The 15531-nt window shown below is 59.1% G+C and overlaps 1 protein-coding gene across 4 annotated transcripts in view; it reads right to left on the bottom strand.

The window, feature by feature from the left end:
- The window catches only part of CCDC85C (coiled-coil domain containing 85C), an 83225-nt gene extending 70298 nt beyond the window's left edge, over positions 1-12927 (bottom strand). For all 4 annotated transcript variants that reach the window (XM_082450312.1, XM_082450313.1, XM_082450314.1 and 1 more), the window contains exon 1: positions 11999-12927. In XM_082450312.1, the coding sequence (XP_082306438.1) occupies positions 11999-12797 (799 nt within the window). In that variant the 5' untranslated portion in view covers positions 12798-12927. The remainder of the gene's footprint in view (positions 1-11998) is intronic.
- Positions 12928-15531: the final 2604 nt, after the last annotated feature.

The raw sequence follows: 15531 nt of genomic DNA, 5'->3' as shown, positions 1-15531 counted from the left end.
TGGTGCGTAATGGCTTCACCCGCCAGGGACCGGCTGGCGTAACGACCCGCAGCTGGACCCAGGCAGCTCATTTAACCCCGAGATGGTGAGAATGCCTGCTGCCCATCACAGCCACGCATGGAGGGTCGGAGGGGGACCATGCTCAGAGCTGGTGACCGGCCGGAGCAGGTCTGCAACCTCCTCTGCACACGGAGGGGAGGGAGGAGAGGGAGGGGAGGGCCTGTGTCCATTCCCCTGCAACCTACCCCACCTCACCCCACCGTCTGAAAAGCCAATTTCTTTGTTTTCGGATCCCGCAGGCCTCTTGGCCTCATTTCAAGGATAAGGAGCTGGTGGCTGGGAGCGGGGGGCTGGGCTCTACGGGGGAGACCTCTGCAGCCTCCTGGAGCCCTGTGGCCTCTTGGGCTTGGGTGTCCTACACATACATGTGAACCCACACACAAGGCCACCAGCGGGAGGGGAATCCATGGCTGCAGGGCAAACGGCAAGAGCCTGGCTTGAGGTTCCTGCAGACGCCGAGTGGACGAGGGTTGCCGGTCACACATCCTGTGACTGCCCGTCTCTAAGGGCAGACCTAAGCCTCAAGGGAAGGGCGGGATCTCAGTGGGTGCAGGAGGGAGGAAAGGGCAATTCCTGCCAGCAGAAGCCCTAAGGGCCTGCTGTGCACCGGCAAGGCAAGCAGACCCTGGGGCCATGCGTGGAGCGTGGCAGGAAGGGACAGAGTCCCTGACACCACGCTCACACACGGAGCTCCCTTCTGTGCACAAGTGCAGTGCACGGCGCAGCAAGGAGTTGTCCAGATCAGCGCTGCCAACAGAACTCTCTGCAAGGACGGAGATGTTCCTTTTCTGCAATGACAAGGTGCAAAGCACTGGCAAGGGGGCTAAGCGCAGCTCAGAAACTGAAACGCTCCTGTTACTCAGTCCTAATTCAATTGAATTGAAACAGCCTCATGTGACTAGTGGGCAGCTCAGGGCTAGAGCCAGGAGACCCTGAAGTGGGGTCGCCACCCGTTAGGCAGAGGGGACGGGAGTGTAGGTGAGACGAAGGGGCCCAAACTCAGAGGGCACAGAGTCAACAGGATGGTGACCAGGATGACACTGGACCGCTGGGTCTCCAGGTCAGGAGCGAACGGTAGAGAAGGACTGGGGGCTTAGCCCGGGAGCGATGCTTCCCATTACGGGCAAGAGACAGCTAGAGAAAGCCAGAAGCTGCTGCCAGGGAGGTCGGCGGTGACCAGCCACACTGCCCTGTTCTAGAAGACAAGCCCAGAGTGGGCATCAAACACCACCAAGAGGTCAGGATGAGAACAGGCCACTGGACCAAGCCGGAGCTGCCTTTCCCGGGGGTCCAGGACTGCCAGCGGCCAAGCAGCTGCGGGTGGGAAGGTGGGCTGGGCCTCTGGTGCTCCTCGGAGGATTGGGTGGGGAAGGAAGGGAGCCGGGGGCAGGAAAACAGAAAGGAGCAGATTTTGTTTATTGCTTTGGACTAGGAAACATGAGCCTGTTTTCAGGGGAAGGAGCCCGGAGAGACCCGGGAACAAGAGGAGGGAGACCATGGTGGGGGGGAGGTCCCACGGGAGGGGCTGGGAAAGGCGAGGAGAGCCGGGAGCCCTCCCCCCCAGGGCAGAGGGTGCTGAGAGAGGGAGAAACCTGCTGCTTAATTTTCTGTCCCGTATAAGAGTGGTGTGTGCACGTTCCAGAAAACACAGAAAAAAAGGAGAAAGGGCACGGCGGGAGCCTCCCATTGTCCCATCAGCTCCGAGAGATGTGAAGCGGCCGGGAAATCGAGCCTTCCGAGAGCCCTGGCACAGGCAGCGTGGCCGGAACCCGCCACAAAGGGCCACTCCCAGCGCGGGCTCATTAGGGAGAAGAGCCGGTGCCGCGCGCTCCGTGACAGGCGGGCGCGTTCAGGGCCGCAGGACAATCGGGCCCTTGTGGGGGGCGGTGGGAGGGCGGCTCCCGGAGCCTCTGATTCCAAGACAAGAGCGTGCCTCCTTCTAGCCTTACAACCCGGGAGCCGACGGAAAGACAGATTTGGGAAGACAAAGAGATGCTTCCCCTGACAGTGGATGGGCTATTTTTGGAAATGGGTCGGCTCTTCTCCCAAGCTGCCGTCTGGGTGCCACTGGCCCAGCCTGCCTCTGCCCCCTTGACCGCAGCCTTAAAAGGCCCCCACCCTGTCTGGGGCGGCCCAGCACCCCACAACAGGGGTGGCAAAAGGCGGCGCCTCCGTGCCGATGCCTGGCAGTCTATTCTAGCTCCCAGGGCGGGGAGCTGGGGGAGCAAACCGGGCTGTGTCCAGAGCTGGGGTAGGTGCTCAGGAAATGCAAGGATAGGTTCAAACCCAGCTTTCCACTGCTGCCTGGCAGCCCCGCCGGGCGAACCAAAGCCAGCTCCCGGGGCATCCACACGGCAAATGTCAGCAAGGCACAGTACAAATGGGCCTGTTTCACCCTCACGGCTAACGTGAGCTGACACCAGCCTCCCCACCCTGCGGGCCAGGCTCCGTGATGCCCCAGTGTGGGGCAGCGTCCTTGCCTCCGGCTCACCTGCTGATGGGCCATCTCCAGCTTGGGCAGCCCCGTGGGCCCAGCAGCTTCTCTCCCAGAGCTTCCCACAGTGGCTCTGCAGTCAGCAGAACCCCCGGGAGCTTCTACAACCACGGGAGCCTCCAGGACCAACTGGGGCCCATCTCTGGGGGCTGGTCCAGGCACTAGCATTTTTTAAAGTTCCCCAAGGTGATATCTAATATGCAGCCGAGGTTGGGAACCACTGATAAAAGCAAATGTGTACATAGCAAAGGAAACCATAAATAAAACGAAAAGACAACCCTCAGAATGGGAGAAAATATTTGCAAACAAATCAACAGACAAAGGATTAATCTCCAAAATACACAAACAGCTCATGCAGCTCAATCTTAAAAAAACAAACAACCCAATCAAAAAATGGGCAGAAGACCTAAATAGACATTTCTCCAAAGAAGATATACAGATGACCAACAAACACATGAAAGGATGCTCAACATCACTAACCATTAGAGAAATGCAAATCAAAACTACAATGAGGTATCACCTCACACCGGTTCGAATGGGCATCATCAGAAAACCTACAAACAACAAATGCTGGAGAGGGTGTGGAGAAAAGAGAACCCTCGTGCACTGTTGGTGGGAATGTAAATTGATACAGCCACTATGGAGAACAGTATGGAGGTTCCTTAAAAAACTAAACATAGAGCTACCATATGACCCAGCAATCCCACTACTGGGCATATACCCAGAGAAAACCATAATTCAAAAAGACACATGCACCCCAATGTTCACCGCAGCACTATTTACAATAGCCAGGTCATGGAAGCAACCTAAATGCCCATCGACAGACGAACGGATAAAGAAGGTGTAGTACATATATACAATGGAATATTACTCAGCCATAAAAAGGAATGAAATTGGGTCATTTGTAGAGGCGTGGATGGACCTAGAGACTGTCATACAGAGTGAAGTAAGTCAGAAAGAGAAAAACAACTATCGTATATTAATGCATATTATGTGGAATCTAGAAAAATGGTACAGATGAACCCGTTTGCAAAGCAGAAATAGAGATGCAGACGTAGAGAACAAACGTATGGACACCAAGGGCGGGGGAAAGCCAGGGTGGGTGGGGATGAATTGGGAGATTGGGATTGACATATATACACTAATATGTATTAAATAGATAACTAATTAAACAAATAACAATAAAAATAAACCAAAAACAACAAACAAAAAAAAGCAAACGTGTATTTTTTAGCAACTGTTAAAAGGAAACAGGGAAGTTGGGGAGAGGAGGGGCAGCGGGGTGTACAAGTTATCATCCTGGGAGCGGGGGGCAGCTTGGTTGGTTTGTTTGTTTTGAAGTAGCTGAAGACCATTTGGTGCCAAATGGAACAAATGAAGAAAAGAAAGGCAAGTGGCCCAAGTGGCTTGATCACTGTCGGGTTTAAAACAAGAGGGAGACCTCGTCCAGTGCCTCCGGGCTGCCCATTCCTCACCCCGACATTTACTGAGCACCCACCATGTGCCAGGAAGACTGGACCCCGCCCTGGGGAAGGTTATGGACTTGGGGAGAGACAGGACAGCAAATGGCAAAAGTCCAGAACAGGCGGCCTCGTCCCAGCAACCCCACACCAGGGAACCACAGCCAGGCATTCTCCTCTAGCACCAAACCTGCTACCCAGTCCTGCAGGAGGCGATCGGATGGCAGAGGCAGGTAATTCCACCGGGGCACTCACCGCAGCCCCTCACGAGGACAGGCTGGCCAGCCAGGGGTCTCGGTCTAAGCCAGTGCTGGACAGAGCAGTGCCTGCGTGTCATGGCAACCACAGCACCGCCACGACCCAGACCTGCCCCAAGCTCAGGACCAGCCACCAGGCAAGAGACCTAACCACAAAGGTAACGACAAGAGGCAGGATGGGCAGGGCAGGTGGCCCTTTCCTTGTGGCTCTGCCAGTTGTAGAGGATGCTAGGGTCTCTGGGACCCTTGGGCGGGGCCCATCCAAGCTTCCCATTTTACAGATGGCCAAACAAGGGGCTTGCATTAGGTCAGGTCACGAGTGGGCTCAAGTTGCTGGTTCTGTGTCATCTAACCCACACAGAACAGCCCTGGAGGGCACAGCCGTGTCCCCAAAGCCCCAGATGTGGTGACCATATCAGCCGATGAGGCCACCCGTGTATGTAGTAAGTGGGGCACAGGGGAAAGGGAGGGGATGGTCTATGTAAAAGTACCAGTTTCTGAGTGCACCCCTCACACGTAACTGTGGAAAAACTCTCAGAGAAGGTCACAGCTGGAACCACTCACAGCTAGAAAAGCCCAGCCCAGGGACTTCGGGGGGACGGGGGGAATGCAGGTACAGTGGGAGGAGTGCCACAGACCCCACCTGCCCAGCATCGCCCAGTCACCCGTCAGCCCTCAGAGCCAGATGTGCCTGCTGCCCAGCTGTTCCTCCCGCCACACCTGGCCTCTCCCCTGCTCTCCTCTGCTTGTACTGACCTGCTCCACCTCCCACGTCCATCTCAGCTCCCAACTTCAGCCACCCCCTCGGCTGCGCTCCCGGCACACCTGAAGGGGTTGAGAGCCAAACTAGGGCACTTCTGAGAGTGAAAGGGGCTTGATGAATAGTCATACGGGGAGGAGGGGGGCACATGTGGGCGCAGGCTCCAGCCTCACGCTGGACTGCCCCCTCCCCACCCCACGTGACCTGATGTGACTTGCCTCACTGCCCTGAGCCTTTTCCTCAGCAGAAACGGGGACCCCAGTGCATCTCAGCACCGTTGTGGCCAAGCCTGGGGCGGTTCCCCCTTCCCTTCCAAGTCTCCTCTGAGTGCCTTTAGGGCTCCGGGCAGTTTGCTCCAGGGTTTCCGGCTTTCCCAGGCATGGCATTTCCTCCACTCTAAGATACCATCAGTCACAGATGCCCAATTTTCCAGAGTAAGGGAGGGGAAGACCGTGCAGTAAACACACACACTGATTCTAAGATGCACCCTGCACTGCCACAGAGGAGGGGAAAGCCCATCTTTGAATGCAGGAAATAACAAATGACGAAGGCCTCTGGCCAACGGGGAAGCAGGAAGGAGGAAAGAGAAACAGACCCTCACCTACGTCCCAGGGCTCCCGGCTTCTGCTCTGGTTAAACGATGCTCCGCACCTCTGTTTAAACATCATACACAGGGTGACCCCAAGAACACTTACAAACAAATCGATAAAACTCCTGATCTTTCTGCCCTGCTCCCCAGAGAGCAGAGACCAACAGTGACCCGTTCAAGGGCAGGCAGGCACTCATCGCCAGGGGACTGACCCAGCTCCAGACCTGCCCTATAACACTCCAGCCACCTGCCCCCGCCGGCCTGTGGCAGCAGAGGACAGCAAGAGGGGAACGTGTGACAACGCCCAGCTCTGGGTGCCTGGGAAGAGGGGCACCATTCCTCCCTGTTCATGATCAAAGGAGCATCAAGTCCCTTTAGCAGACAAGTTTGTTCCTCTGTCGTCAGGCTTTGGGGGAGCCACTGGGGTCCCTTCGTCGTCTCGCTCCAGAGAGATGGGAGCCACCTCCTCCCCAGCTCTGATGAAATCCCAGAGCACTCCCTGCCTGGATCCCGGGCACCCAGGTTGCAGGTGTGGGCAGAGCAACCGTGGGTGTAACTCTTCTGTGGGCAGGTACAGTGAGGCTGCAAAGAGAGAGAGTTTGTCGCCCACAGGTGCCGCTCTACCCGAGCCCCCCAGCAACTCAGGACTGACCCCTGACCCCACAGGTCAGGAGTCACAAGGAGGCAGACGGGGGCTGGGGGCAGGGCTTCGGGGCAGACCCGCCTGATCTGAGAACCTCAGAGAAGGTTCTCTCCCGTGACCACGGTCACAGCTATCGCCACCCTGGAGGCCCCAAGCTTCCTGCCCCTCTGTCCCCAGCCCGGCCGCCACCACGACGGACCCCAGGTTAATGCTCCAGAACCGCCGCTCCCCAAGGCCGGCTACATGAATCACCGCGAGTGGCACTCAGAACTCACACTGAGTAACCACTCAATAAACGTCTGCTCTTGTCCTCCTTCCTGCTTGAAGGGTGAATTCTCTCAGCCACCCAGCCCTGCCCGCCCACCTCCCCGACTATTCTCTACTCGCTGTTCTGTACTCACACAGCCAGATGCCCAGCTCTCTGGGTGTCCCATCACAGTGGGTTCAGGAATGCCCTGTGCTTGCATGCCTCTCCTGACAGGGAGCTCCCCACCTCCAGATGCAACCTACTCCCCCTGGACCGCTCTTGTCTGCGAGGGCTGAAATCCGAATCGCTGGAACTTTGGGGGTCCACCCTGGGGGGCTACACACAGCACTGACCCCGCTGGGCTGACAGCTCTCCCCGCCCAGCAGCAGCTCTCCAGCCCCAAAGCTTTTCTTCCCCCGGCTCAATGTTCTGGTTCTTTCTGTTCCCATGAGGAGGCTTCCAGGCCCCGGGCCTCCCCCACACGTCATGAGAACACCTCACAGGCCCTGGGCTCTCGGCACCCACGGTCCAGATCCACCTGCAGACCTGCTGCTGCTGCAGGAATGCCACCATTTGGTGTCTCACCGCTCAACTAGACGAGGACTCCTTTGGCTCTGACACGGGGTGGGCACAAGGGCCCCCCTCACGAGCATGTGCCAGGGGGTCCCCCATCCCCACCCCGAGGAGGCAAGTCTGCAGGGTCCAGGTGACAGTGGAGGGTCACTGAACCCATCCTTTAAGGCTCAGTTCTAGGACCAGCGTAGTATCATCCTCGAGACACAGATGAGGCTTCGAGGTGCAGTAAGCTGCCACCTCACACACGCTGCACAGTTTACACACACACCACACTCCCTCCTCCCTCAACCCAAAGGCGGGCAACAGCTTCCCACTCTGCAGATGAGAAAACAGAGGTCCACAGGGGTCCTGGCACTCGAGCAGGGTCATAGGCTTCCAATTCCTTGTGCTGATGACAAGGACAAACACGGCACGGAAAATCCCCATGGGTGCAAAACACAGATTATGAGCAGCAGAGGATTTCCTTGCTAATCGCGCTGCTCCGGGAACGATACGAAACCAAGTTTATGTCCTAAGAACTCAGAGGCCAGGCCATGGGTAAGGGGTCTGCTGGGGCCACAACAGCAGAGGGAAACCAGCCTGGCAGGGAAGCGAGGGAATGAAAAATATAAGTGAGGAGGGACTCCGTGCGGGGAAGCCTGCGCTTTCCCCATCCCACTGATCTCCGGAGCCGTGAACGTCATGCAAGGAAGCAGGACAGCACGACTGAGCCTCTGGGTCTGGACTGAGAACAGGTGCCACACCTTTGCTACACAGGTCCAGCCTCTGGAGCTCCCGCCCCATCCTGCCTGGGTCCATCTACAGGGGGCCCGGCCCAGGACCAAGCTCCGGGCAGCTTTCCACTGTTGGTGGGGGTCTCCCATGGGAGTCTCAGGCTGTCCCGGTCCAGAAGGGCAGCAGGCACAGGGCGGCAGGCCCAGACTGACACCGGAGGCCAAGACTGATTCCCCAGAATGATCCCAGGCCCCCCAACAAGCCCACGGGACTGGGAGAAAGTCACCATACCGCCCCATGCCTCAGTTTCCCCACCTGCGATATGGGACCATTTGGGAGCTCTGAACAGAATGGAGCTGGGACTGGGACACCCTCTGTGGTAAACTGTGAAGTGCTGGGCACACCCTGGTCCTGCCCTGGGTTACAGGCCAGTGAGCTCCTCACCACCAGCCCCCCTTTGGTATGTGGCCCTGGGGGCTCGGTACCCCAAGGCCAGTGATGGATGATCAGGGTCAGGATGCGGAGGAAGGGGGAAAAGCTTATTCAACCTGCCCCATTGTCTTCACTGACCTTTGCCCCCAGGCCTGGCAGGGTTTAGGAAAAGCTGCCTTATTAGCATCCTGCCCAGGAGCTGCTGAGCTGGGAGGCCCCTCATAAAAGACCTATTCAGGGCCAGAAGCTCTGTCTTTTTTTAAAGGCCCAGACCACCCTTGCTCCATCCTCCCTTTAAACCAACAAAAACACAAGCAGGAGGACAAACCCATCTTATTTTGAGAAGCTCAAATTTTTCATCCAAACTTTTAAAAGTAAACAGGGCCCACACAAAGGCTGCTGGAGGCCCCGGGTTCTGTGGGTTAGCTAAAGGGGAGTGGACCCCGTGGTGTGCTGGGGGGACTGGGACGGCTGTGAATGGGGACGTGGGGGGAAGGGAGAAAGAAGGTGGGACACCCAGGATGGGGAGGGGGAGGGGAGGATTGTTGAAAATACTTTTGTTTGAAAATTGCATCAGTTCAAAGTGGCAAACCTGACCTTCTGATGTTTGGGGTTCGCCTGCCTCAGTTTGCCCCACCGGATTAGAGTAAAGAGCGCCCCAGTCCAGACTTCAGTCAGCCCAGCCCAGACCTCTATCAAAACAAAACAAAACAAAACAACCAAGAGAAAGGCCTATTTGCATCCCCATTCACAGGGCCACCAGGCCCAGCCCCAGCCAGGGGCGGCCTGGAATACCGATGGGCCACCACCCACCACAGCTGCTTAGGGCCCTTACGGCATCCGGAAGGGCTGCAGGTACCCCGCAGCTTCCGAGAGAGGACTACAGGACCACTGCTCCCCAGCACATCCGCAGGTGCCACCAGACACCAGCTCAGTCGCAAACATTCAAGCGAGCTGTCTGTCTAAACAGCAAACAGAGTTTCAAAGAGAACACCGATGTCTATCTGGAAAACCCCCAACAGGTCCCTCTTTTTCATGAGGAGCCTTGGAAGAAGTATGCACGGCAAGGATTCTGACAGCTGTCGAGGCCCACTGTGTGTAGGGCTAAAGGGGGCACTTTGGGTCTTGCCCCACTCTACAGAAGAAGAGCAGAAAGGGGCTCCGGGCAGTTAAGTAAGTGGCCAAAGAGAAGAGGGAAGAGTGGAGATTTGAACACGAGACAGTCTGAGCCCTCTGGGTAATGGGGTTATCAGACATCTGCTCAGTGGTCACCGATAAGGAAGTGACACTTCCCAGGATGGGAGATGGAGGGCAAACGTGGGTCAGGAACCAAGAATAGGGAGTCAGCAGTGTCTGCTGATGAATATTATCGGCCACAATGACAGCGGGCTGCCGGAGACGCAAGCCAGCCCACAGCCTGGGCAGTAGAGGACCCCCAGGGCACCACCCAGGCAACTGAGACTGAGACATTTGAATCTCAGTTGCTTTCCCAGGAAACGCTCAGAACCTCTCTGAGCCTCCACTTGCTTGGCTGTAAAATGGGGATAAGGGCCCGAGGCACAAGCCTGGTATCTGACGCCTTTCGCCATCACCCAGACTGAGGCCTGTTACCTGCCTCATCTCTGGCTCGCTCTCCGCTCAAAACTACAGGTCCAAGTACAGAAAAGTGGTTTCTAAGAGATGGGCCTTTCCTTGTTTCCAGGCATCCTACTCATATCGTTGGGAGAACATCTCAAGGCCACGCGTGACTTTATGAGACAAAACTAAACGACAGCGATCCCACCTATAACTGAAATTCACGATAATAATGCTGAATGTTTATGTCACCCCAACACAAAGCTTTGCCACCACAAAATCTGTGGCAGCCCTGTTCCAAGTGCGCGTGGGGCTGGTGGGAGCATGGATTCTGCAGGAAACCCTACAGCTCCACCCTTCCCCCCTCCCCCAGTGGGGTGGGAACCTCAGGGAGAGTCCCATCCTCCACTCCTGCTCCGTTCACTGAGGCAGCAAAACCCTGAGCCAGACAGGGTCCGCGTCTCCTCGTCCAAAACATGACAGAACTTCTCAGCAAATATGCTCTGACACTCCGGCGCTTCAGTGCCCGGCTGAGAATCGCCCTCGCCAAGTGTCATTGATGACGCAGCTGAAAACCAGAAACATTTCATTTCCTAGGCACAGACAGGACTGCAGCAATCCCCCACCTCGTACTGCACTCGGGGAAACCGAGGCCCAGAAATCTGACCCTCCCAAGGCCCCCAAGAAGCCGAGGCTGGAGAGGCTGGGCCTGGGACTCCTCACTTCCCAGATAGTGCAACCGTAACATATTAAACCGCCTAACGCTGAGCTACTCCCACTGGCCTTAAGGAGACTGCTGGTGGGAGGTGGAGTGGATACAGAGTTACCGAGAGAAACCCAAGTTGTAGCCTTAGATTGCTAATCAGTAACAAAATATCCCTCTAAACCTAGTCCTGCCCTGAACTCACAGGCTGGGAAGGTAAATGAAGGAAAAACGGTGCTGGGCTATCACCCCACCTCCCCGGGTCCAGTTCCCACCCCAGGCCCCACCCCCCACCCCGGGCACCTGCAGAGGCCACTTGGCCACCAAACCAAAGAGAGAGCGCCCTGTCCCCACCCCACCCCCAGGCTGTCACTCTGGGGAAGAACAGTCACTTAAAGCCTAGATACACTTTCTCTGAACTAGGAAAGCCTTTAAAGAGAACCAGAAAGGGCTGTTTAATCTCCACCTTCAGGCAAATAGTTCAGGCAGCAGCAACTGCCACCAGAAGTAGCAGCCAAGCCACTAAAAATGTGGAAGGACAGGGAGGTGGGAGAGGAGACAGGCAGCAGGAAGAACCACTGATCAGAGGGCTGGGGATGGGGGCCGGCTGCTCCGCTCCTACAGAGCCCTCTGCCTTGGGCCCAACAGTCACACAGGCGTGGAAGACGACAGTAGTTGAGCTTTCCTGAGGCCAAAGGTCCTCCCACCCACACCCTGGCCAACGCAGATGACTGTGGCACTTCCTGTAAGGTGACCAACAGTTTACAAGCCCTTCAGAGGCTTTTATCTCCACCTCAAATCCAGGAGGTAGGGATTATCGGCTCCATTCTACAGATAAGGAAACCGAGGCCTGCAGAGACAAAAAGCCAGGATTCATTCCAAGCCCGTATTCCTCTGGAAAGTTTTAGAACCTCGGTTGAGAAAGCTCCCTGAGCCCTGAGAAAGGCAGGACTAACAGCAAACGAGGAAGGCTCTTAGCCCCGGGTACTCTGGCCCACCTGCCTCTGATCCTTCCCAGCGGGCAGGCAGCAGGGAGAAGGTCAGGTGGAATTCCAGCCCCAGTACACAGGTGAACACTGCTTAGGTTTGGGGCTGCCTGTTGCTCCAGATAAGAGAGGGAATTTCACTTTCCCTCAAAGGGCTTTTCTTTCTTTCTTTTCCATTAAAAACTTCCCGCTCCCGGACAACGGTTTCCAGGCAGGGATGCGGTGCCTCCAGCCAGCCCTACAGCGCCAGACTCTGATACTGATAAACTCCGCAGGAGAGAAACTTTTCCGGGGTCTGGCGGTCCCCGGCCCGCTGCGTATTCAGAGGGGCAGGGACACGCCTCCACCACGTAACCAGAAAATCACCACCCAAAGCCCCACTGCGGGTGGGCTCGGGATCTCTCTGGATGCCAGCTGGAGGAGGGGTCTAGAGTGGCGGCTGCCCGCGGGGGAAGGGACTCTGGGCCCGAGACCCGCGCCGCCCGGCAGGTGCCGTCCTTACCGTGCAGGCCGTTGGGGATGCTTCGGTGGTGCGGTGGCGCCGACAGGTCGTCCAGGGACCTGCGCGTTGCGACAGCCTTGCTGTCCGGAGCCTTGTGCGGCCCGGGGGGCAGCAGCGGGGGCGGGACGTGGTGGTGGTGGTCGGGGCTGCCACCGCTGCCGGCGCTCGACGTGCTGCTGCCGTCGCCCACGTCGCGGGTCCCCGCTCCGGCCGCGCCGCCCGCCAGCGGCCCGCTCAGGCTGGCCTGGCTGTCGATGGAGCTACGGGAGCCGGCGACACCGCCGCCGCCGCCGCCGCCGCCGCCCGCGCCCCCCGCCAGCGCCGCGCGCTCCTCGTCCAGCAGCAGCACCAGCTCCTTGAGCTCCAGGTTCTCACGCAGCAGGGCCTCCTGGCGCGCCTCGAGCTCGCGCAGCTTCTGCTGCGAGCGGGCCACCTCGTGCCACACGGCGCCGGCCGCGTGGCGCCCGAAGCGCTGCCACTCGCGCGCCAGCTTGCGCCCCTTCTGCCGGTCGTCGTCGAGGAAGCAGCAGAGCTCGCGCAGCTCCTGGTTGTCGTCCTGCAGCCGCTGGTTCACGTCCTTGAGGCCGCGGATCTCCAGCAGGTGCTGCTGCAGCCGCCGGTTCACGTCGCGCATCAGGCCGCCGTGCTCCAGCATGAGGCCCACCTTCTCGCCCTCGGCGCGCCGCAGCCGCCGCGCCAGCTCCTCCTTGCTCCAGCGCAGCAGCTCCTCGTCCGGCACCTGGCTCAGCTCCTCCGACGACGCCGCCGCCGCCGCCGCTGCCGCCGGGGGCTTCGCCATGGCGGGGCCGTCACCGCGGCATCGCCCGCGCCCTCGCCCGGCCGGCGCTCCCCGTGCCGGGGCTGCGCTGGGCCGGTCCGCCCGCGGGCGGGGGGCGACCAGGGGCGCGTGAGGCCTGCCCCGCGCCGCCTCGCGCGCCCTCACGCAGCGCCCTCCTGGGCCGCCCGGGAACCCGCGTGTCTCGAGGCTCGGCGAGCTGGTACCGCTGCTGCGTCGGCGGCTGCAGTGCCGGGCGCTCTCCGGGCTTAGGCGAAGCAGGCGGAGGCCCGCCCCCGGCCCAGCTCCGGAGCCCCAGCCGCCCCGCCCACTCCGGGCGGGGAGGGGCGGGGCGCCGCGGCCCGGCCCCGCCTCCGGGGAAGGGAGCGGGCGAGGCACGGCCGGCCCCCACGTCCCCCCGCGCCGTGCGCCCGCCCGGGGCCCTGCCACAGGCGCGCTCGAGCCGTGGTCCCGCCCCCACTCCCGTCCGATTGGGCCTCTCCGGGGGTGTGCGGGAGGGGCGGGGCGCAAGCGGGGGACGCCGCGGAGATGGTACAGTCCACCGGCGGTTCAAGTTTCTGCGCCGGGAGGACGCGGCCTCGGCCAATCCCAGGGCTACAGGGCGCTTTTAAAATGCAGGTACGGCTGCGAGGAGGGGGAAGGTGGGAAAGGTAGGGCAGGGCTTCCCTTAAAGGAGACGCGCGGAAATGGGCGCCCAGCCCCTTCCTGGGCCCGCGTGCCCCGCCCGGCCTCCCCCGCCCCAAATAAACAAATACCCAAGATCCGAAGGACAGCTCCCCTTCTCCCTCCCGGGGGCACCAGAGTCCAGCTTAGTCTGAGATACGACGGACAATAGGACTCTGACACGGGGGTCGCTCTCCCCGGCGGCAGAGCGGCTCTTTGTCCCCTTCCCTGCCGCCGGCTCCTCCGCCCCCATTTCCACCCCCGTCCCCTGCCGGAGCGCGCAGAGGTTGCGGCGTTTCCACTCCAGCCCCGGGCTGCGCACCGGGAAGGCCATGGCCTCGCCAACCGTCCCGGAGCACGGTCCGTACCCTCTTCCTTGCCAGGAGGGGGCGAGGGCGCCGGGGACACGCACCGTTCCCCCGCCAACCCGACCGCTCGTCCCGTAATTCGGGAGAGAATCTGTGATTCACGACGTGGAGACCACGGGGGAAGGTGGAGGATGGTCTCCCACTGGGGTCTTAACTCTGGGGGCGCCGAGTCGGCGGCGAAAAGCCTTCCCCACCGCAGCCTGGCCCGGCACCCGGGTCTTCCCACTGGCTGTGTGAGTCCGTCTCGTTTATCCTCGCGTCCCTGAAGTGCATTTACTGCGCGTCTGCTGCCAGCCGGCCAGAGGTGGGCGTCCCTCCCCCGGGACCCGCAACGAGATAAAATCCGCGCACTCGACCGTGAGCGCCACGGCCTGGCGCGCGCGCCCGCGCAACAGCTGATGTCCCCATTTACAGCTGCTCAACCATTCATTGGGCAACTGTGTACAGCCCCTACTGTAAGCCAGGCCTCTTCTAGACCACTGGGGGATTCTGTAGGGGACAACGGCGGAGGCCACTGCCCTCTAGGGGGACTTTGCACCCTGCGGGGAGGAGGGGAGAGAAGATAATAAACAAACTAGATAGCTATGAGTCTGTAATAAGTGCTGTGCAGGGGATTAAGACAAGCTGCTGTCACAGAAAGTGATTATCAGTTACTTTAGATCCCTGGTCAGGGAGGACCTCTGAGGAGGTGCGTCTAAGCTGATATCTGAGTGACAAGAAGGACAAAGATGAGGGGGAAGGGCACTCCAGGTGAAGGGAACAGCTAGTGCAGAGGCCCTAGGGTTGGCCTGTTAGTGGCCTATTCAAAGAAGGCCAGTGGGGCTGGGAGGGGACTCAGGAAGAAGAGTGAGAGATGAGGTCAGAGGGGCCAGATCATCCATGATTCTAAGGCAGCTGGGAAAGCAGTGGGGGGTTAGCGGAATGCAATATGATCTGATTTGCCTTTTAAGAGACTCACTCTGGCCCATGTGTGGAGAAGGGATGGGGGTGAGGGGTTTGCAGAGAGGTCCAGGTTCAGGACCTCATTCCCCACCCTTCTCCCCCTCTCTCCATATAGATGTTCAGGGAGAGGATGTGCCAGGCAGAGCATAGCTTTGAGGGTCAAGCCCCAGGGTAGCCGAGGTTCCCCCAGGCAGGTGAGCCTGCGGTGGGTCACCCTCCCCACTGGGGCACTGTGCTTCGAGGACCCAGCCCACTGTGCATCTGAGTTTGAGTTTGAAGAGGGAAAGGGTTCCAGCTCCCGCTTGGGAAGGGTACAGGTCTTTCTTACCCCCAAAAGGCCAACCAGATTAAATAGCTCACTGGAGGCTCTCCCCAGAACAAAGCCTGAGCTGGGAGAGTGAGGGGTGAGCGTAGGACACGTGGGCTCACTAGGGAAGTTGCTGAGATGGTTAACACTGCTTGTGGGAACCGCCACCCCAACTTGGTGTGTGGCCCCAGGTGGTTCCCGTGGCCTGCATCTCTGTCCTCTCATCCTGCAGAGCTGGCAGCTTCAGCTGAACTTTCCAAGAGAAAAAAAAAGCCTCCATCTGGACGGGGCTTGCTTGCATCATCTACAGACTGTGGGCATGGGTCCCCCTCACCAAGAATCAGGAGAGCATCCCTAACATCCCCCTGGTGCAGCCAAGACAAGGTGCTAGAGATGAGGCTACTGGGTGGGTGGTCCCAGGGACAGTCTTTGCTCTCCGCAGCATGGCTGGACAGGC

The sequence above is a fragment of the Balaenoptera physalus genome, assembly GCF_965194825.1.
Source record: "Balaenoptera physalus genome assembly, chromosome: 2".
Taxonomy (NCBI): domain Eukaryota; kingdom Metazoa; phylum Chordata; class Mammalia; order Artiodactyla; family Balaenopteridae; genus Balaenoptera; species Balaenoptera physalus.
This window is presented reverse-complemented; position numbering and strand designations above follow the sequence as displayed.